At 36.1% G+C, this 24321-nt stretch overlaps 1 protein-coding gene across 50 annotated transcripts in view; it reads right to left on the bottom strand.

Annotated features, from left to right (window-relative positions):
• The window catches only part of PTBP3 (polypyrimidine tract binding protein 3), a 141416-nt gene that overhangs the window by 58305 nt on the left and 58790 nt on the right, over window positions 1–24321 (bottom strand). For 44 of the 50 annotated variants that reach the window (XR_014302314.1, XR_014302315.1, XR_014302316.1 and 41 more), the window contains 5 exons: window positions 21469–21638; window positions 17202–17348; window positions 11019–11183; window positions 1637–1747; window positions 10–184 (listed from right to left, as the gene is read on the bottom strand). Coding sequence is in view for 42 of the 50 variants with exons in the window: in XM_082696944.1 (XP_082553070.1) it covers window positions 10–184; window positions 1637–1747; window positions 11019–11183; window positions 17202–17348; window positions 21469–21638 (768 nt within the window). In the remaining 8 variants the exon portion in view is untranslated. The remainder of the gene's footprint in view (window positions 1–9; window positions 185–1636; window positions 1748–11018; window positions 11184–17201; window positions 17349–21468; window positions 21639–24321) is intronic. The other 6 variants (XR_014302319.1, XM_082696940.1, XM_082696938.1 and 3 more) reach the window with 1 other exon arrangement.

Here is a 24321-nt window from a genome sequence, read left to right on the forward strand (position 1 = left end):
ACTACTCACCAAAAGCAGCGGCCATAGGGGGTTCAAGGGATGGCTGGCCATCACCAGTAGGAAGGTCTAAACGAGTGAAGTCTCTGCTTTTGTCATTATTATATTTCACATTAAGGCTGGTGAGCTTGGAGAAGTCAATACGCAGAGTGCAGCATGCATTATAGATATTCTGGCCATCCAGAGCCTAAAGCATGTAAGAAAGGGACTGATGTTTTGCAAGACAACAACACTGATAAATCAAGTAGCTTCTACGTTGACAGGGAGTGGCAATCAAGTATAAAGCAGAGAGCAATGGACTAATAGCCAAAGACCTGTGTTTACTTGTACCTCTGTCACTCATTATGTGAACATAAGAGAGAAAAAGAAAATCTCAGTTTTTCACAATGTTATAATAATCCTTATCTTATCTGTGGTAAGATCAAATGAAAGAATAGAAATGTAAAAGCTTGGAAAAATATTATACATTATTGAGCATCGTACTAGCTATCATTTTAATTATTTTGTCCCAACAAATGTTTAAGAATGATTTGATTTTATATTTCATCTTAATTTTTTAGTATACTTTATTTAGGTTAAGATGAAATAAAGCCCTTGTAAATGGAACTTGTAAGAACCACAACATATGAAGTATCTATCTCCTTTTTTTCCCTTGTAAATTTATTTTATAATAGTCTGAATAACAATCTGAGGGAAATTTTGAAGTCAGTTCTGATAGAAGACCAGAGATCAACAAAGCCTCCCTTCACAATAACAAAACCTTTATCAAAGGGATATTTGTAGTCACTCCACAAATGCTAAGATTTATAAAAACAGAAATCAGAAACCAAAATACATAAGAAAATGCAAATATACAAAAATATTTATAAGTTACTGATGAGTACATTATCATAATGGTATAAAATAATATATACAGACAAAGGGTACAGCAAATATAAAGTCTATACTCCAAATCAACAGGCAGACAGTATACAAAAAAATACTAAAAACCTTGGTCCCTATCTTTGAAAAGAAATTAGAAATAATTCAGATACTGATACCAGAGAGAATTAGGGTTAGGAACAGATCTCAATAAGACATGGGTGATATATAACCAAACTGAACATGAAATCTTACATCTTGTCCAAGCACACACACACACATACACACAAACACATATACAAAGGGAAAAAAAAAAGGGCAATATAAACCAACAGCAGCAAACTTCCTAAAATGTAGTATCTTCACCAATTCAGAGCTCAACAAAATTCAATAGCAAATATGGTTACAAAAATGATGATATCAACCAATATGGCTAATTTAGTAGAAGAAAATGAAGACACAAGGACAAAGATAATTCTACTTTACTAGTCAGATTTTATTAGGAATACTGTGCTCCATTCTAGACTTTAAATATGACAGAAATGAGTCCCAAATATCTGAGAAGTGATAAATGATTTGAAACCATTTCATAGGAAGGAAGTTAATTTTTACTTATTATTTTAAAAAGCATATGGAACAGGCCTTTAAAACAAAATTGTATATTATGTATATACTATAAAAACACACTGTGAACTACAATAAGGGAAAAGAAATGACAGCATTCTTTGCTATCACTGAAGTGACTGATAAATGAAAAATAAAGAAAGATCATAATTACCATTTTGGCATAATGTGCATTCACTGGGTCAGCATACTGAAGCAAGGCTTGAAACTGATTATTCTTTGTAAAGGTGATAATCTTCAAGACTGTGCCAAATTTGGAAAATATCTGGAAAAAGTTCACATTAGCAAGGAAGAAATTAGGCTAATGTACCTTTATAAATATAACTTGATTCATGAATTCCATTTTTATTTTATTTATTATTATTTTTAAAATATTTATTTATTTGACAGCGAGACACACAGCGAGAGAAGGAACACAAGCAGAAAGAGTGGGAGAGGGAAAAGCAGGGTTCCCACCAAGCAGGGAGCCCAATGTGGAGCTTGATCCCAGGACCCCAGGATCATGACCTGAACTAACGGCAGAGGCTTAATGACTGAGCCACCCAGGTGCCCTCTGAATTCCTTTTTTAAATGAAAATAATTTCCTCTATTAAGACACCTGGGTGGCTCAGTCAGTGAAGTGCTTGCCTTTGGCCCAGGGTCCTGGGATCAAATCCCACATTGGGCTCCTTGCTTGGCAGGGAGCCTGGTTCTCCCTCTGCCACTGCCTGCCACTCCCCCTTCATGCACGTGCACACACACGCACTCGCTCTCTCTCTCTCTCGGACAAATGTAATCTATAAAAAAAAAAACCAAAAAACTGTTGATACAAAAATGATTTATACCCATGCATGGCTTAAAACAGTGCCTGACACAGTGCATGACAACAGGCACTCAAGTATTTCACCTGTATGTCATAACTGGCACAATACTGAAAACATGACCCTACAATAGGAATTAATCAGTGTTATGAGATAATGGTGTTACAAAGCATATGAATGAAACCGGAAGAGTCCTGTGGATCAGCTATTTCACCATGAGAATCAGCGTCTATTTCTAGAGATTTTTATAGGCAGAGAAACTACAAAATGTTCCTCTAGAGGCTGCTCCACTAATTCATTCAATATTCACAGAGCGCTCTTCTACACCCTGAGATATCACCAGTGAATAACAAGAGCCTCTGCCTTGAGGAAGGATAGACCATAAATAAATAACATGATGTCTCATCATAAAAAAGTGTTATGAATAAAAATTAAATGAAAAAGGATGAGAAATATCAAGTGTTGGGGAGGATGTGGAGAAAACAGAACCCCTGTGCACTATTGGTGGGAATGTAAAATGGTGTAGCTGCTATGGAAAATAGTATGGTGGTTCTCTGAAGAAATAAAACATACAATTAATTACCATATGATCCAACAATTCCATTTCTGAGTATAAACCCAAAAAAACTGAAAGCAGGGATTCAAAGAGCTTTTTGTATACCCATGTTCAACAGCCTTTCTTACAAAAGATGGAAGCAACCTAAATATCCACCCACAAAAATGTGGTAAATATACACAATGGAATATTATTCAGCCTTTAAAAGAAAGGACACTCTGACACATGCTACAACATGGATGAACTTTGAAGACATTTAAGTGAAATATGCTAATGACAAAATAAAAAATTATGCATGACTCCACTTACATGAGTAACCTAAAATAGTCAAATTCACAGAGACAGCAAGTAGAATCTTAGTTAGGAGGGACTGAGAGAAAGGGGAATTGGGGAATTATTGTTTAATGGGTTTCAGTTTAGGAAGATAAAAAACATTTTGTAGATACAAGATGTTTGGTGATAACTGAAAAACAACGTGAGCATACTTAATGTTACTGAACTACACACTTTAAAGGGGTTAAAATAGTAAAACGTATATATATTTGAAACCCCTCAAAATAAATCATCTTAAAGTCCAAATACTAATTTTTGGCAAAAATATTCTTTAACATATTATCAGCTCAGAGTCAGACACTTCTTAGAGGAGATAGTACTATTTACCGAGATTTGTGGAAACAATTTGTCCTAGAAGAGCTAACCAAAAAATGTTATTATTTAAAATCAGATGTCTGAGGATTCTTTATTTAATGTCTTTAAAAATGTAGATAATTTAATTATGTTCATATTTAGAACTCCAGGATCTTAATCTCTCATTTAACTATTTTGAAAAACATAAATAATTTGCTTTTGTATTTTTTTTTTAAAAATTTATTTATTCATTTGACAGAGAGAGACACAGCAAGAGAGGGAATACAAGCTGGGGGAGTGGGAGAGGGAGATGCAGGCTTTCCACCAAACCATCTGGGGCTTGATCCCAGGACTCTATTTTTAATGGTCCTGTAATTGGCATTTCTTTTTTTTTTTTTTTTTTAAAGATTTTATTTATTTATTTGACAGAGAGAGATCACAAGTAGGCAGAGAGGCAGGCAGAGAGAGAGAGAGAGAGAGAGAGGAGGAAGCAGGCTCCCTGCTGAGCAGAGAGCCTGATGCGGGACTCGATCCCAGGACCCTGAGATCATGACCTGAGCCAAAGGCAGCGGCTTAACCCACTGAGCCACCCAGGCGCTCCTGTAATTGGCATTTCTTCAGTATACTTGTGTGTCCTAGATAACAGTCTTAGAATTTATAAAAGAATACCAAACTGCTATTATCAAATGCTATTTCTGAGTATCCTTAATAGCCAAATGGTCCTCCCTTTTTAACTGGGAGGCCTGGGTGGCTCAGTCAGTTAAGTGTCTGCCTTCAGCTCAGGTCATGATCTTGGGGTGCTGCTCAAGCCCTGCGGCAGGCTCCCTGCTTAGCGGGAGTCTGCTTCCCCCGTTCCCTACCCGAACTCATGGTGTCTCTCTCTCAAATAAATAATAACAATTTTTTTAAAGGACCAAATTTGCCTTCTTCTCACATGACTATCAAAGAATATATATTTTATGTTGTATCTTTCTTTAAGATATAAGCATTCTTGGGAAAAGGTCTTGTATTTTCCTTATTTCCACCTTTGGTGATACTATGGACACACACACATACACACCCCAATCTAAATATTATGAGTGCATCAACTGAGTGTTGGCTAAAGGAGTAGCAACAGATTTTTTTTTACTCCAGCCACAGGTAGTATTCTAAAGTACAAGATTATATCATATATAATTTTGCCCTGGTGTACCTCTCTAACCACATTTCCTGATACTTTTTATACCACACTATTTACACCAACAATGTGCAGTTGTCTATAGTTCTCTAAATATACAAAGTGGTTTCAGACTTCTAAGCCTACACGTGTGGGTATTCCCTTTTCTTAGAACGCTGTGCCGAAACCAATATATTTTCGTTCATCTTTTCCAAAACTAAGCTCAGGAAGTAATGACACCAGAAAACTCTCTGCCTCTCCCAAATATAAACAGAGATCATTCTCTTACCAGAGTATTACTCCCTTCTTGGTCTCGAATATAAATATTTATTTTGTTTTACTTACATTGTACTATACATTTGTCTACTTATCTGCCTCCTTTAATTAAACTGAGAGCTCCTTGAAGGTATATACTTTGTCTTAATCATTTCTATATCACTGAGTGTAATTCTTAACATATAAATAGGTACACAGTAAATGCTTATTATTAACTGATAAAGAAGTATACTCAGACCTGATTGGGGAATTACAGTAACACAGTTTTGTTGTTGTTGTTTTTTATTAAGATTTTATTTATTTATTTGATAGACAGAGATCACAAGTAGGTAGAGAGGCAGGCAGAGAGAGAGGAAGAAGCAGGCTCCCCGCCAAGCAGAGAGCCCGATGCAGGGCTCCATCCCAGGATCCAGGGATCATGACCCGAACTGAAAGCAGAGGCTTTAACCCACTGAGCCACTCGGGCACCCCAGCACACAGTTTTTTAAAAACAAAAAAAATGCCTGGGTGGCTCAGTGTTAAGCATCTGCCTTTGGCTCAGGTCATGATCCCAGGGTCCTGGGATCGAGTCCCACATCAGGCTCCTTGCTCAGTGGGGAGCCTGCTTCTCCCTCAGCCTGCCACTTCCCCTGCTTGTGCTCTCTGACAAATAAATAAATAAAATCTAAAAAAAAAAAATTTTTTTTTAAATAAACATTTTTGATGTAAAATATTAATGAAATAGCGAGAACATATAATTTGTTCTCAAATTTGGAATAATTTTACACTAAATTATGCACAGAATCTAGGTAATTTTCACTTAACTTTCAGATTTCCTTAATGTTTACATTTTTTCTCTCATTTAACTTGAACACCAAGTACAATGTACAACCTGACTGCTATTTGGCTGTGTGATTTTTAACTGAATATGCTAACAGAATATAAATGGACTGAACTAGGGGTGCCTGGGCGGCTCAGTCATCAAGTGTCTGCCTTTGGCTCAGGTTGGTCCTGGAATGGAGCCCCACATCAGGCTCCCTGCTCAGTGGGAAGCCTGCTTCTCCCTCTTCCACTCCCCCTGCTTGTGTTCCCTCTCTTGCTGTCTCTGTTATATAAATAAACAAAATCTTTTTTAAAAATTAATAAATAAAAAATAAATGGACCGAACTGGCTAATCATGGAGAGTTATCCAGAGTCCCCTCGACTATATTTGTTGAGAGAGAACTACAAAGATCATTCTGATAATTCTGAACAAAGTAAGTGAGGACCAACATCAGGGAATCCATGCTAATGCCTCAAGTGTGATTTTTAACATCTTTTCATAATTACCAAAATACTAATTTTAAAACAAATTTGGTCTCATAAGATTATCATTCAGGAAAGTTTAATATGTACACATTTATTAATATTGATTACAATAATAATTTGACTCTGTGACTCTATTTCCGTAATATATTTATTTTGCTGTCATAAACACACAGACTCAACTCTTGATGTTTCCTGTGCATTATAATCTTTTCAGACTTTAAAAATGGGATAAAGAGGGACGCCTGGGTGGCTCAGTGGGTTAAGCCGCTGCCTTCGGCTTGGGTCATGATCCCAGGGTCATGAGATCAAGTCCCGCATCGGGCTCCTTGCTCGGCAGGAACCTGCTTCTCTAGCTGCCTCTGCCTGCCTGTCTGCCTGCTTGTGTGTACGCACACTTGCTCTCTCTCTCTCTCTCTCTGGCAAATAAATAAAATCTTAAAAAAAAAAAAATGGGATAAAGAGAATACTAAAATCAAAGTCAGGTAAAATTAATCTTCATCATGATTTTTATAAAAGTAGCACTTACTAAAGACTGAAAAAGTTCATTTGTATTCACTTGTATAAAGTGTATTAGCTATAATTTGTTTACAATAGTTTTTGTACCCAACAAAACGGTAAGACTTAAGAACCAGAATTTTATTTTATTTTTAAAAAGATTTTTTTTCATTTATTTGAGAGAGAAAGAGCAAGCATGAGCAGGTAGAGAGGTGGAGGGAGAAGCAGACTCCCTGCTGAGCAGGCAGCCTAATGTAGGGCTTGATCCTAGGACTCCAAGATCATGACCCAAGCCGAAGGCAGATGCTTAACCAACTGAACCATTCACTGTGCCTCAAGAATAAGAATTTTACATTACTAGCACTGATTCTTTCAATATCAAAATAATTGCTTTTTCCAGTTATTTTTCTTCTGCAATTCAAAACGATCAGTTCTTTATCCCAAAGACATTCATCTAATGGACATTCATAAAAGTCTCCCATAAATAACAGTACTTGGAAGTAATGGATTATATGAGAACATTGTTTTGAACTTTTTCAGTGCACAAAGGAAATTTTTAGTATGCAGGTTGAATTTACATTATGGATCAGTCGATAAATGTCCTCTTTATCTATAAATACTCTATGTGACGCCATCTAACCCAATGGTTTTAATTACCGCCCATACACTGATGATAACCACATCTCCAGCCCTGAATTCTTACACCCAATCCAGACATATTTACAAACTGTCTATTCAACATCTACCACTTGCATGCCTAATAGGAAGCTTAACATCTCCAAACCACTACCTCCCACCCTTGCCCCAAATCTTTTTGACCCTTCACTCAGTCTTCACTATCTTAGTACAAGATTGCTGTATTTTACCAGAGGCTCATACCCAAAGTCTCAAAGGCATTCCTGATTACTTCTCTTTTTCTTCATAATCCACATCTACTCAAACCATCCGAAAATCCTTCCAAATACATCCATTATCATCACTGCCTGTGACAACATCCTCATGTGGGTCTCACCATCTCTCATCTGGACTATGCCACGATCGTCCACTTACACCTATACGTTATTCCTAACATAGCAACAAGAGTGATTTCACTGCAACATAAATCTATCATTTTACTACTGTACTCAAAATCTTCTAATAGCTTCCCATCAGCTGGATCCCAACCCTTCTGAGACTCTATCGTTTATGGCCTTCCTACTTCTTACACTACAACACAATCTCATTTCTGATATTTCAACGCATTAAGCACACTTCCACTTTAGAGACTCTGCACTTCCTGTTCTGACTAGATTATGTACCCCATGTACACATAACTTATATCCTCACATACTTCAAGTCTCTGCTCAAGTCATACTGAAAAGCTCCCTTAGCCTTCTTCATCTGAAATAGCACTGCTCTCATCTCAGCCACTCAATCCCCTCACCATGAGCTAAACAAAAAACACTAGCTTCAATGGATGTTAGAGAACAGTTAAGCTAATGGCAACTCTTCGGCAAAAAGTGTAAAATAATCTGCTAATTAATTATAACAGAAGCAACAAAATCCACACTTCCATGTACTCCTTCATCACAATATTCATCACATTTTATGCTATTACTTATGAAATTATATTTTAATAGACAAGACAATAAGAGCAAGGATCAGTTTATTACTAGCATTTTAGTAATGCAATCAAATGCAATTTACTACCATCTGATAATTACAGCTAACATTTCTTGAGCACTTAATATGTACCTTTTAAATATATACCTTAATATATACACTTCTCTAGGGGCTTTAAATGCATACAAATAATAAAAAGATACAAAGAGGGCAAGTTACTTGCTCATGGTTATAGAGACAATAAGTGCCAGAGCCAAGATTCAAACGAGCTCCAGACCTTATATCCTTAATGATTATGCTATTCTATACTTTTGTTGGCTAATGATACAAAGTGCTGGAGGAGAGGGCTTAACATAATTAGAGAAAGACTGAAGAGGTAAATTTGACCTGAAAATTGAATGAGGTAGATTCAACTAAGTGACTAACTCAGGGAAGAGTGCTCCAGGCCTAAGAAATAGAAATGGACTAAGACAGGAATTAACTGGGGGGAGGAGAAACAGTAAAAGGGCCAGAAAAGCTGGGGGCTAAATAAGCAAAATATTAGGAAAAAAGGTTAAAGAGATGGGGAGAGGTCTGCATATGGGAACCTGCAGGGCCTTAGTAAGGACTTTGGTTTTATTCCACTAGCAATGGGAATGGAGTGCAGTTAGCTGAAAGGCTGAGAGTCTTTCTCCAATGGTTACTACTTAGACTCTCAGAATCACTCCTCTTCACCCTGAAGGACGCTGTGATCTTTTGGGAGAGAAACAAGGTTTGTTACTGCTCCCAGTGAAACGAAAACTGGAATGATGGGACAGGACTACATGACGGAAGCTAAGTTCAAGGCTATCTGATGGCAATGTTGACCACAGGGACAAAAACACCTTTTGTAAGTTAGATAGCAATAGCTTCAATGTTACAATTACAAAAGCAAACGCTGCTGATGGATCATAGAGTGTTCAGTAACACTCTGGGGTAACAAAAGAAAAAAATCTACCAGAACCAAGAAGCCAATCACTTAAGCAACTGTAGAATCCTTTTAAGGAATGAGGATGGCTATGGATAGCACTATTAGAACCCTCCCTAAGACAAATTTCACAAATGCATTTATTTAGAAAATGGCTTGCAAAAAGCTACCATAGGGAACACAGTAGGCCTAATAAATGGTATATTTTGATATTTACATGCATGGCACAGGAACTATATCTGAGCTTTATTGCTAATTAGTACAAAGTCTGTGAGAGAGTAACAACTTTTAAAGACCCCAGTTTCCTTATCAATAAAATGTGAGACTAGGATGGAATGCAATTCAATTCTTAACTACACGTGCACATATATACCCCTATGATTCTTCACTTAGTAGTGTAAATCCAAAGGTCTGGAAAACAATTAAATGATTTTGGACTGACTTGGTATCATGCTATGCAATATATATTGAGATATAAATATGAAATAAACATGTTTTAGTGTTTTAACATTTTGATATATGGGTTGACAGGTATAATGAAATGGAATCAATATGCAGCAAAAGAGGACAAAAATTAACTAAAGGTTTTGGGCTAGATGCCAATGTTCATGCATACAGGTTACCAAGTAACTGTACATTTTGAGGATATGTGTATATATGGAGCATTAGTTAAAAATATAACAAGCACACAAAACAGTGGGCTTCAAATCAGGAGGCTTGAGTTCTAACTGGCTTTTCAATTACTCTCTACAATATTCAATTAATTAATTACTGGAGTCTGTTTTATCCACTATAAAATTATGTAACTAAGTGAGTTTCCAGTTCTTAAATTCAATATATTCATAGTAGGCCATGATTTGGTGAAGTGTCTTTTATCACAACAGTTTAGAAATATTAATGAATAGCCTATGAAAATTACGTTGGTTATCAGTCAGCACTTAATATGATACTTCTATTTTACATATGCAGAATTATCACACACCTTTCTTTCAGAGTTTTTAAAATGAAAATACTCATATGAAAGGAGTCAAAAGAAATAAGTTAGTTGTTTTCATATTGATTTAACTTTCTAGGAATAATTATTACTAATGGTTTTTATAGGATTTTATAATTTGTTCATTTTCATGCTTAGGTAATAAGAATTTCTTATATATCCTTTTAAATCAAGTATCTTAGTTAGAAAAAGGAAGCTATCAAAAACTTATCTCTAGGGACGCCTGGGTGGCTCAGTTGGTGAGCAGCTGCCTTCGGCTCAGGTCATGATCCCAGCATCCTGGGATCGAGTCCCACATTGGGCTCCTTGCTCCGCGGGGAGCCTACTTCTCCCTCTGACTCTGCCTGCCACTCTGCCTATCCTCGCTCTTTCTCTCTCTCTCTCTGACAAATAAATAAATAAAATCTTAAAAAAAAAAAAAAGTTATCTCTAGGGTGCCTGGGAGGCTCAGTTAGTGAAGTATCTGCCTTTGGCTAGGTCATGATCTCAGGGTCTTAGAATCGAGTTCCACATGGGGCTCTCTGCTCAGTAGGGAGTCTGCTTCTCCCTCTCCTTTGCCACTCCCCCTGCTTGTGTTCTCTGTCAAATAAACAAATAAAGTCCTTAAAAAAATTTATCTCTAATTGATACTATTTCTTACCTGAAACAGGATGTTGAAGACTTTAAAAAAAAATTATTATTATTTAAACAAATACACCAGCCAAAATCAACAACCAAAAAAACTCTAAAGATAATAAAACATCAAGGGTTTAGAGGTCACATGTGTCTCTTTTCTTAAGAGTGTTATTCCACTTTACCTGATGAAGAACTTCCAGAGTAACAGGGTAAAAGAGGTTTTCAATAATTATTCGGAGCACAGGGCTCTGCCCAGGTAGGATTGTGCCTTCATTGGTAGGAGCTCCAGGAAGGGCCAGACTTCCCGACTGGACAGCACTGACAGCCTGCAGTGCAGCTTGGGCTCTCTATAAAATGATCCAAAATGAGAACTTTTAGTTACACTGAAGCACTACATGAATCCTAAACATCAGTTGGTGTAGGGTACTATGAAGTAAAATAGTTAAATAAAAATATACATATCTACTTTCTCTAGATGCACATATCCTACATCTGTAGCCAGTTAAGATTCAAAGACTTGCTTTCATATAACAATGACACAATATTTAAGAAAGGTGCACAAATTTACTTGAATGAAAAAAAAAAACACATGGCGAAGAGGAAAATTTGGAGATGGATTTTTATCTCCTAATTTTTTCAAAGAGCGTGTGTGTGAACAGGGGTAGGGTATGGGCGGAAGAAGAGAAGAGAATCCCAAGCAGACTCCACGCTAAGTGCAGACCTGACATGGGGTTCGATCCCAGGACCCTGAGATCATGACCCAAGCCAAAGGCAGAGGCTTAACCCACTGAGCCACCCAGGCACCCCTACCAATCCTTTTTATTAAACAATGCCACATATATGCTTACTGCTACTAATATTACTATTCTCGTTCTTGTAGTTCCTCTTCCTTCACTCTTCCTCTTGGGAATCTGGACTACCATAATGGAGAAGTATAAGCAGCCCTGGTATATATTGTCCTAATCACTCTACAGTTCTCAATATAGTCTGCATTAGTATTTCATAATGCACTGCGTACAAAGGTCTCTGAGTAGCAGGCATGCAAGAAATGTTTTTGACAATAAAAATCTGAGAAAATAATACCTGAAAAGAAGACAGAATTATTTTGTAAAACTCTGCAGTTTCAATTTTTAATTAGGCAAAGCATTAAAAAAAATAAATAAAATTGAGTCATATTCTCCACTGAGGGCAACTGAAAAGTCAGGGGGAAAAGGACAAGTGTTTTTTTAATCTTCTTCTTCTTTTTTAAAAAATGTTATTCATTTATTTCAGAGAGAGAGACAGAGGGAGGAAGGAGCAGGGGAGGGGCAGAGGCAGAGGGAGAAGCAGACTCTTGCTGAGCAGGGAGACCATCAAGAGGCTTGATCCCAGAACTCTAGGATCACGATCTGAGCTGAAGGCAGAGGCTTAACCCACTGAGCCACCTAGGCACCTTGAGAAATGTTTTTTTTTTTAATATAAAGAGATTATTTCACATTGCTGACTTATGTTCTGTGTCTTTGATGCTACAAACTATGAGGTAGAATTCCTACAATGGGATATAAGTTTTAGATTTTTTAAAAAGATTTTACTTATTTTATTAGAGAGAGCCCACCCAAGCTGAGGAAAGAAGCAGAGTGAGAGCAGACTCCCCACTGAGGAGGGACTCTGACTAAGGGGGCTCGATCATGACCTGGGCCGAAGACAGATGTTTAACCCCCTGAGTCACTCAGGTGTCCCTTATTTTTAAATGTTTTACAAACAAACTTTGTGGAATAGTTGTATTAACTATTAATTAAAGAAAATAGCAGTAGTATGATTGGAGAATCAACAAATATTTTATTGTTGTGGGGAGGGTAAATATGCTTCATATAAAATTTAAACGTGCCTGGGGCTCCTGGGTGGCTCAGTGGGTTAAAGCCACTGCCTTCGGCTCAGGTCATGATCCCAGGGTTCTGGGATAGAGCCCCGCATCGGGCTCTCTGCTCAGTGGGGAGCCTGCTTCCTCCTCCTCTCTCTCTCTGCCTGCCTCTCAGCCTACTTGTGATCTCTGTCTGTCAAATAAATAAATAAAATCTTAAAAAAAAAAAAATTTAAACATGCCTGGATAATGTGAAAAGGACATTTCTAAAATATGGAAATGAATATACAATAAAATGCACAGACCTTAAGTGTACAGCTTGATGATTTTTTTTATGACAACATTTTTAGGGGAAAATCCTTCCATGGTTATCTCATCACATTTATGAATGTTCACCCACAAGGTAAAAAAACACCTGTCTATACCACAATGACTGTAATTAAAAAAAAAATTTCTCAAATGCTGTACCTCAAAATATGATCTAAATTTTTAGTAGTCATTTTAGTTTAAATAACAGGATAAAAATATTTGATATTCACCTGACCCTCTGGCAAGTAAGTCCAAAGCCTGGAAAAAAAGTTATGTACATGTTTTGGGTTATCTTGTTATTCAAAAAAACAAGATAATGAAATAGTAATTTATCAGTTTTTTGGAGCTGTCAGAATAAAAAGACATTTGGTACATTTTATATATGCAAACAGGTACTTTCAATTCTGACTTCCACTTTGGTGCAGGACTTTGACTAAAAGAAAAATTATTATATTTTATCAAACATCAATGCATAAAAACTGCACGAAAGTAACAAAATGGAAAGGGCACTGGGAAGAAATCAAGGCTATCTAAGAATAAACTAGGTCATTTCGGCTGGCTTTGGTTGCCAAGCAACTGGGATTTCTCACAGTTTCCCTTTAGAATAATCCAGTCTTTAAGAGTTTTATTTAATTGTTTATTTCTTCTTCAAGACTTATACTAACATATTTAGGAATCAAACTAATAAGAAAACTTCCATGACTTATATGAAGGAAATTTAAAAACTCTAATGAAAGACAGAGAACAAATATAACTTCCTCCTCCAAATGATGAGAAAGTAATATAAATATGTAAATTATCTTCAAATTAATCTGTAAAATCAACCCAAATACAATCGGGGGGGGGGGTAGAGTTATAAAAATAATTCTATTCTATGTGAAGAAATAAATAAAATACAGTAACTAGTTGGGGGTGCCTGAGTGGTTCACTCAGTTAAACGTCTGACTCTTAATCTCTGCTCAGGTCTTGATCTCAGGGTTCTAAGTTCAAGACCAGCATGGGGCTCTATGCTAGGTATGCAGCCTACTTAAAAAAAAAAAAAAAGAATGAATGAATAATCTTTTTTTAGGATTTTATTTATTTATTTGACAGACGGAGATCACAAGCAGGCAGAGAGGGGGGGGAGCAGACTCCCTGCTGAGCAGAGAGCCCGATACGGGGCTCGATCCCAGGACCCTGAGATCATGACCTGAGCAGAAGGCAGAGGCTTTAACCCACTGAGCCACCCAGGTGCCCTGAATGCATAATTTTTTAAAAAAGATTTTATTTATTTACTTGACAGTGAGAGAGGGAACACAAGCAGGGGGAGTAGGAGAGGGAGAAGCAGGCTTCCCACTGAGCAGGGAGTCGGATGCAAAGCTCCATACCAGGACCCTGGGATCATGACCTGAGCCAAAGGCAGACACTTAACCAACTGAGCCACCCAGGTGTCCCAAATTTTTAAAATACAGTAAATATCTAACGGCTGAAAAGAAACAGCCCTATTCAATAATGTATCAATACTGGAGATGTCATTAGCCCTAGGAACACAGAAATAGGAATGGAGCAGAGTGGAATCTAAAAGGTAGTCCGAATTAGACACTGAGTAATGAAGTAATGTGGGCAAGTGAGCAGCCCACACATGAGAGTATATCAGGGCCATGCAAGCAGAATGTGTATGCATGTCTAGAAAAGCATATATATAGAGAGAGAGAGAAAGAAAGAGAGAGAGAGAAGGGGGGGGAAGTATATTGTAAGTAGGGGAAAGCAAGTGTGTGGAAAACCAGAACTTGACAAAGGACAAGTTTCACATGACTGGATAATAATAAATGGGTTATTTAAAAAAACAGTAAGGAAGAAACTGGTCACTGGGAGTTAAGAAGAAAAAAAAAGACCAAAACCTATACCCTCACTCCCCAACTCCAAATATTTCTAATAAAATAAAACTTTAAACATTAAAGTAAAAACAGCTAAAACATAAAAGTATGAGAATAGGTTAAAAAAAGTTTTTAAATGTTGCTACACTAGGTCTTTATGAGCACGGTATCAAAATCAGAAACCATAATATAATCTTAAAGAGATTTGACTATTGCATAAAAATATTTTTAAAACTGTATTAGCAGGGACTCTTGGGTGAATCGGTTGACAGTCTGCCTTCAACTCAGGTCATGATCCTGGGGTCCTGAGAACAAGCCCCAACCTGGGCTCTCTGCTCAGCAAGGAGTCTGCTTCTGCCTCTCTCTCTCTGGTTCCATACTCTCTCCCTCCTTCTCTATCTCTGTCAAATAAATATATATATATTTTTTAAAACTGTATTAGCAGACAAAACTCAGAGACAGAAAGTAGAATGGGGGCGCCCAGGTGGCTCAGTGGGTTAAAGCCTCTGCCTTCAGCTCAGATCATGATCCCAGGGTCCTGGGATCAAGCCCCGCATCAGGCTCTCTGCTCAGCAGAGAGTCTGCTTCCCTTCCTCTCTCTCTGCCTGCCTCTCTACCTAATTGTGATCTCTGTCTGTCAAATAAATAAAATCTTAAAAAAAAAAAAAAAAAAGAAAGAAAGTAGAACGGCTGCCAGAGGCTAGAGGAGTGGGGGAATGAGGAATTAGTATTTAGGGTACAGAGTTTCAGTCTGGGAAGATGAAAGAATCTGGAGAAGATGGTGGTGATGGGTTACACAATGTGAATGTACCAAATGCTCTGGACTCGTTAAATCGTTAAATAAATCATTAAAAATTGTATATTTTATGTTATATATATTTTACCAGGAAAAAACTGCATTAACAGAAATCACTATAACTTATCAAATAAATACTAAGTAAACAATAAGATGTAATTTCTCACATAGTATATTAACAAAGACAGGAAACTGCTTGCTCACACATTATCAGCCACCCCCAAGTAAAACATATTCTTTTAAAAAAGCAATCCATAAGGCCACATATGTAAACTAATAAGAAAATGCTGCAAGTGGGCTAAGATACCTAAGAATGTTGATAAAGTGTTTTTTGTAAAAGCAAAAAACTGGAAAGAATTTCAATGCCTATTAAGATACTGATAGATTGTAGCAATCTTATAGAAGGGAGCATTAAGCATTCATTTAAAAATCATGAAGTAATTCTACCCTTGTTGTCATAAAACAACATCCATGACATATTACATAGAAAAAAACACCTTTCAAAACATTACAATTCCACTGATATAAAATTATATACGTAGACAATTATACACCTGAATAGAAAAGGGGTTCACACCAAACTGTTAGCAAAATGTTACCTAATTAGCTCTCTCTGGATAACTGGATTGTTTTCAATGTTGTTATTGTTATTTTTTACTTTTCTAGATTGTTTCAATGTTTTACCATGAGATTGTATGCAATTAAGAATTTATAAGTCAGTTTTTCATTTTAAAAAGTCTAATATGTAAAAAATGTATTATCTGACATCTCAAATACTAAGTTTATATAGGTTATTATATTTCGTTAATAGCTCTTAGAACTTAAGGATTATGCACAGGAAAAGTTATCGTTTTAAGAATGTGGAAAACTATAATTTAAATTCAAAGAGCTGGTGGAGTTCTTTTGCCTAGAGTAAGAATATAGGTCAAACTTGCTCTTAACATAGTAAAAAACCTCTTTCCTGCTTTGTGGATCAATTTTTCTACCCTTGAATAACTTCAAATTACTATTTTAGCTACTACATATCAACCTAGAGAAACACAGAAAAAGTCAACACGAACTATATCAAAAACTGAAAAATGAGGTTAGAGATGTTGATATTCTACATTCCACATTTATCTAGAAGGGTCAAAATATATTTAATGAATGTTTCTATATAAATTTTTATTAACATTTTAAATGTTAAATTCCGTTACTTAACATCACTACAGAAGCTTCACTCAAATTCTTACTGCCTCTGTTATGGAGTCTGTATATTCTGTGAAAAGTTCCTTTTAGATCTGAAATTTTAAGAGATAGATAGAAATATAAGTTTTTCTTTTACTTATAAAAAGTTTCAAGGGAAAACTAACATGATTCCTAACATCAGAACTTCAAATCTATTTCTAAGTAGTACTACTTAAGCCTTCAGGTAAGAATTTAGACACATAATCTTTACTAATAAAGCATCCTAACATGAAGGAAATCACAAGATTTTTTTCCCCTCTGAAAAACAGAAAATTAATTCTATGTTATTATACCATGCGTTCTTGTAACTAATTTTTAAAATGCCTTTAATACTTACAGCTTGATTAGGTAGATTGTCAGTCTTAAGTTCTCTGTGATTGGAATACTGAATAAAAACAGGCTGGCTTCGAAGGTGAGGAGTAACAGGAGTGTAATAATTCACCATAGTAACCGCAGCTTCCTCAGAAGCCATTTCTAAGAAAGCCTGCAATAAACACAAGAAAGCAAAGTGAAAGCTCATGTTTTTGAAAGACAGCTAAGAACTATGAAAAGACTTTTGCTTCAAAGCATATCACTGATGTTAACTGAAAACATATCTGAAAAGTTGGATTCAAATAAAGGATTTGGGACTGGGAAATTGCCAGTTGAATAAATGATTTCATGTGGTTTTTGGTTTTTCTCTTTTTTCTATTTCTCTAAAATCTAGAAATAATTAAAAAGGCAAAAATAAAAGGAGCATCAGCACACCTGATGCTTTCAGGGGGTTGGGATTTAATCGTTCTTTCCCAAAGAAAAACTTCCCAAAGATGGGGGGACATAATGATTTGCTCTCCTTTACCTTTTACTAAACAACTCTTTATGATACAGTTAAGTTTATTATGCAATTAAAAAGAGCATGCAGGTGCAAAGGCTCAATTGTTCAAATCAAGGAAATGGGGGAACTTTCTACATTAAGTGAATATTGACTTGAGTCATTCAAGTCACTTTTTTTCAGATCTGTATTAAAAAATAGAGAGGGATGCTTGGGTGGCTCAGTTGGTTAAGAATCTGCTTTCCGCTCAGGTCACAATCCCAGGGTCCTAAAATCTAGTTCCACATCGGGCTCCTTGCTTGGCAGAGAGCCTGCTTCTCCCTCTGCCTGAGGCTACCCCGCTTGTGAGCGCTGTGCTCCCTCCCTCTCTGACAAATAAATAATCCTTAAAAAAAAAAAAAAAAAAAGAAAAGAAAAAAGAAACATCAACACCCAAAATAATATCACCTGTATTAAGCCTAAATTACCAACCAAGACTTAATACCTAACAATTAATAGTTTCAACCTCTCCCAAGAGTGGAATCTTAAACCAGTCCATCTGGAATTACCTGGTCAGCACTAGTGAGGTTATCTGCCTGACAGACCCCCCACCATTCCTAAAGAAAGGTGAACTGGCCTGACACAATTCACTCTGCTAGTAACTTCCTTGTCTCACCCTATTCTGCCTATAAAAGTTTTTCATTTTGCACTGCTCTTCACAGGTCCTTTCTATCTGCTAGACGGGATGCTGCCCAATTCATGAATTGCTGAATAAAGGCCAATAAAATCTTCAAAATTTACTCAACTGAATTTCATCTTTAAATATCTGTATCTGTAATCATTGTACTCATATCAGATATTTGAAAAAGAATATAGGAAGAGCTGAGAGGAAGAAGATCCTTGGTACTTACATCTTATTCTCTATATGGCTTCTGGCTGTCGCCACCCTATCTTAATGGTTTGTTAGGAAGATGAAACAGTAACCATTCTGACCCCTAGGAACTACCTGTAAGAACATCTCAAATTTAGGGGCACCTGGGTGGCTCAGTTGGTTAAGCGACTGCCATTAGCTCAGGTCATGATCCTGGAGTCCCAGGATTGAGCCCCACATTGGGCCCCCTGCTCAGCAGGGAGTCTACTTCTCCCTCTGATCCTCCTCCCTCTCCTGCTCTCTCTCATTCTCTCTCTCAAATAAATAAAAACAAAATCTTTAAAAAAAAAAAAAGAACATCTCACTTTTTTTTTCTTTTTTTAGATTTTTTATTTATTTATCAGAGAGAGAGAGGGGGAGAGAGCAAGCACAGGCAGACAGAATGGCAGGCAGAGGCAGAGGGAGAAGCAGGCTCCCTGCCGAGCAAGGAGCCCGATATGGGACTCGATCCCAGGACGCTGGGATCATGACCTGAGCTGAAGGCAGCTGCTTAACCAACTGAGCCACCCAGGCGTCCCAACATCTCACATTTAAAATGCAGGAAGAACCCCTGATTGAATCAATGCAAATTTCTACTTAGACAATTCAATTCTTTTTCACTACAACAGAGTATGTAATTAGCAAGTGTACAGTAACCACTTCAAATTATGCATACAATACTTCATTTATAAAAATGTGTATTTATTAAGAACAAAATGTACTTAACACAGATAATGGCAAATATCTATAAAACAAACTACTTATTTGTTTATAGATATATTACTTGCTAAATGTTTCTATTTGGCAAATATTCCAGTAAAGGAATATTAACTTGACAAATATTAAATGTGATGCTTAACCATATCAATCAAATGTCACAAGTGAACCAATTAAATGTTTTAACTAACAATATTCTATGAAGTAGTAATGTTAGCCATGTGATAGCAGATCAAATATCATTAATCAATCCAAAATAAATAAAACTCCACCATCTTCAAGGAATAAATGTTCACACTGCAATTTAAAACCACTATCCAACTGTATCAGTAATATACTTACTAGTTTGTCTAAGAGGTTAAAAATGATCAAGGTAATCAAAATAGCTAAATAATACTTCCTATCTGGTTTTTAATCATCTTTTCAACAAAGAATTTAAAATTGTTTGCTAATAATATTCACTCTACAGGGGAACAGTATCTTTCTGAAAACTCCTTCATAAATGCAAAGAACTAAACTCAATGTCTAACAGTCACACAAAAGAAAAGCTAAACATCTTTGGAATACATGATTCTTGTGATAGAAAATTTTTCCTGAAAGTATATACAAACTAAAAATTCATACACAAAAATAACTTTTTCCACATGGATCCCAGTAAAGGAATTATTTAGGTTTTCCCAAAGTATGCAGAGAAATCCATTTTCATAATAAGGAGTAGAGAACAAATCAAAAGTCACTAGCCACAGAAAGGCTGGTATGGATATCCCCCAGGCTGCCCTCAACACTTCACCTCACAGTACCAAAGGATAGACTATACCTAGTCCTAACGGCTAGGTAGTTCCTAGTAGTTCTAACGGCTCACATGACACTCTCTCGCTAAAGTATATTACTAACAAAATATTTTCAAAACAGGATTTATGATCCAAAGACAAACACTTAACATAACAGTCAGTTAGCACTACAGATAAATAAAAAACCCCTAACCAGTAGTAGAGAAAAAGACAAAGTGTGATTGTGCATGCAGCTCCTCATAACAGTTTGAAAGAATGTACAGAATACACTCCATGAAACTTGATAATGTACATGATACACAACCATGATACATCTCACAGCCATTAGACTTGGCCACAATGGCTCTTCTACTATGCAAACCATATTATTCTCAACAGTGGCAAATGAGTTAAAATAGATCCACGTGCATGTACGATCTCCAAAAGATGCAAGAGAGAAGTGTAAACACAACAGAAGTTGAATACTAAGACATGTTATTTAACCTCTCCAGATTTAAATAATTTCATCTGAACTAAATGAGAATGTTTATTTCGTTTACTAAAGGGCCAGAATCAGACATCTTCCAATCTCTTTCATAATCAACACATATCAATATTTATAAATCTGTTTATGTTTCTTGAACTTATTTATGAAAATTCTAAGAAATAGGGATTTATCACAATGTATTACACAATGTCTGGGGCCTAAATTTGTTGTCTTCTTACAGCAATGCTCAGCATAAAAGATTTTCAGGACAACCAAAAACTGGAAAAGAACTAAAGAATTCATCCTAGTGGGGTGTAAGCTGGAACAACAAAGTAGACAATTGTTCAAATTAACATAAAAAGTGTTGTATTTTTGTCCTGGTCACCACAAAAGTTTCTTTATTCATCTTAAGAAAAACCTATTAACCTATTAAAACCTAAAACCTAAAACCTAAAAACCTATTAACTTCTTGAAATGAAAAAATTCTAACAGCCTCTTCTGAATTATTAAAGAAGATATACACTAATTCTACAGTTAAAATATACTACACATTTCTATAAAGATTTTAGAAAACTTAAATGTTCTTTAATTGCCAAATAAGGTATAATTTATATCCTCTCTCTCTGTTGTCTTGGTCTTCTGATAATCAAAGGGTTTTTTCATAAACCATTCTGTAATTAAGAATATAAAAGGTTTTTTGTTAAGGAAGAAAAGGCCAAGTCACTGATTAAAAAATAATTCTATGTTCTGTGTTAATATTTTTGTTTGTTGCTTCCTGTCACACATAAAAAAATTCTATCTAAAGAACTAAAAAACTATCTAAAGAAAATGAAATCCAGAAAACATAGAAAAGTTCAAGAAAATAAAAGTCATCTTTAGCACTAACACCCAGAGATAATCACTGTGGTTCAGTCTTTAAATATTACATACCTGGCTTTTTCCTTTCAACATCAAAAGATTAGTAACTTTGCCAAATGGTAGACCTAATGATATGACCTCTGCTTCGGTGACATCACTTGGAATTTTGCGAAGATGGAGAACACGGGAAGGCGAACAGGGAGGTCTATCTCCTTTAAATTTCTTGTTGTCATTCCCATTAGCTAAAAAAATATAAGATTTTTTTGAAATTACTGAAACTAATTTAAGTTGACATACTACATTAACCCTATTGTCATGTTTCATCCTTCCAACAGTTTTAGTGTTTGAAATTCAGGACACTATGGATCTGATCAGAGAAGAGGACAATGGAAAACAAACCATCCACCTTCAATGAATGAATGGGTGTTTTTGGTTTTTCACTGCAAGTATTAAATTAGTTAAAAATTCAATTCTCATTTTTAACTTCAAGGAAAAGCATTAAATAAATTACATATTTATACCTCTAAATAGACAACTATTAGTTGTGAGTAGAGAACAATTTTATAATGTCTCTAATGTATTTTTAAAGATATTTTTCTAATTTGTTCTAGTGCTAAATAAATAAGAATAACTTTTAAGAAAGATTGTAAAAGAAATTTTATATTTACCACATCCTGAGGGGATTTGGATTTGAACTGTATCATTATGAAAATTAAGTTTACTTCTTAGGCATTATTATTTTTTACTGATCTTTTTATGAAGTATATTTTAGAAGCTGAATTGTTGTTTCCTAACATAATCTTATTCCTTATTATGTAACAGTAGATCTTAACATAAGCATCATCTTGTTAGAAATGCAAATTTTCAGCCCTACCCCAGACCTACTGAATCAGAACCTAGGGCTAGGACCCAGTAACCTATGTTTTAACAAGCCCTCCACATGATTTTGGTGCAATCTGAAGTTTGAGAACCACTGCTATACAATAAACAAATCCACTAGCCGAGTTTACAGCTAAATTTTATTTAAATCCTTTTAAAATTGACAATAACTAGAACTGACAAGCCTATAATGAATACTCAAATTTATGTACATAAGATCAGAAATGTTTTTCCCCCAAAATAGCACAATGAATGACTGAATGAATGCAAATTATCTGAAAGCCCTAAATTTCATTATAGTGTTCTTAAAAAAATTAACATATAATGTATTATTTGTTTCCGGGGTACAGGTCTGTGATTCATCAGTCTTACACAATTCACAGCACTCACCATAGCACATACCCTCCCCAACGTCCATCACCCAGCCACCCCATTCCTCTTACCCCGCTACAGTGGGTTTTTTTTTTAATGCTAAGTAGTACCATACTTAACACTATTAGGAGGAAAATACAATCTTCCCAAATGCCTAAAACTGTCATTTTTCCAAACATTAATGGAACTCTGCAAACAAAGAACATGAAGACCACATAAAAACTATATGGCAATATTCTGTAACCGTATCTGTGGCACAGAACTCACTTGCTTACAAGTGGGTAGGTTGACTTAATAACCCAAACAAGCACTCACTCCCAAATTTTCTGTTCATGAATGCAGGCAGCATCCTACCCAGACCCCAAAGACTACCAGTTCCTATAGGTCCTTACTGGCTGTGCCTGTATATAGCAAATGCCTAGCAAGACCGCAAATAACAGGCAGTCAAATATTTTTTTTTCAAATTTTTATTTATTTGTTTGACAGAGAGAAATCACAAGTAGTCGGAGAGGCAGGCAGAGAGAGAGAGAGGGAAGCAGGCTCCCTGCTGAGCAGAGAGCCCGATGTGGGACTCGATCCCAGGACCCTGAGATCATGACCAGAGCCGAAGGCAGCGGCTTAACCCACTGAGCCACCCAGGTGCCCCCAGGCAGTCACATATTTCTTGCAAATTAACCTGGGAGGGAAGAAATTCTTTTCCCACCTCATAAGTACCCAGAAATACTGATTTTCCCTTTCAAAATGACTGATTACATTTTTCATGTCCACTCTCGAAGTCACTAAGTTCACCTATGATCCTTCCCCTTCCACTCTGCCTTCCTCTACTCACTCTCCCTCTAGCCCCACTCAGCTCCAACTTACCAACCAAACTAAAATAATGTATCACATCATTATCTTGCCTTAAACACCCTGATGGGCTTCCAACCAACTAAAATGTCCCTTTGTTTCTAGTTTTCACACCATTTTCACTTATACTGCCTCATTTGAGTTGACAAAAATATACATGAAATAAATCTTACTAATTTTAACAGATGAAAAGACAGAGGTTCAGAAAATAAGTGATTTTTGTACACAGCTAGCAAGTGTAAAAAATGTCATTCAAACGAAAGTTTAATTATTTTTTTTAGCACAAAAATCTCAAAATGTCTTACCATTCCTAGAAAAAAACAAGCAACTTGACACTAAAATAAATTTTCAAAGTATGTGCAGACTTAAGTGGATTATAATGATAATAATGTCACTAAATTAGAACGCTGTAATTCATGCTCTAAATAGGCGTGAAAGCTGGGCACAGGGTGTGCCCTTTTGCACTCTCCTGGTAGGCCTAGATGGTGAGACAATAGTACCACAATCTTGTGCTTTCTTAACCAGCACAAGGTGTTAAGACTGGAAAAACACCCTAAAATCAAGAGGATTTTATCAGTTTACCCAGAATATTCCAAAACAAATCAAAGAACATTTATAAGGTTGTTTCTTTAACAGAGGTTTTAACCATTACCTGTGTGAATAAAAACAACTATATATGCTATGTGAGCTCGTGTTAGACTATGAAATAAAGAACTATGGTAACAATTTTTTATCAAGAAATATGCAATTAGGGGTGCCTCGGTGGCTCAGTGGGTTAAGCGTCTGCCTTCGGCTCAGGTCATGATTCCAAGGTCCTGGGATTGAACC

This window comes from Mustela nivalis, assembly GCF_964662115.1.
Source record: "Mustela nivalis genome assembly, chromosome: 13".
NCBI classification, from domain to species: Eukaryota; Metazoa; Chordata; class Mammalia; order Carnivora; family Mustelidae; genus Mustela; species Mustela nivalis.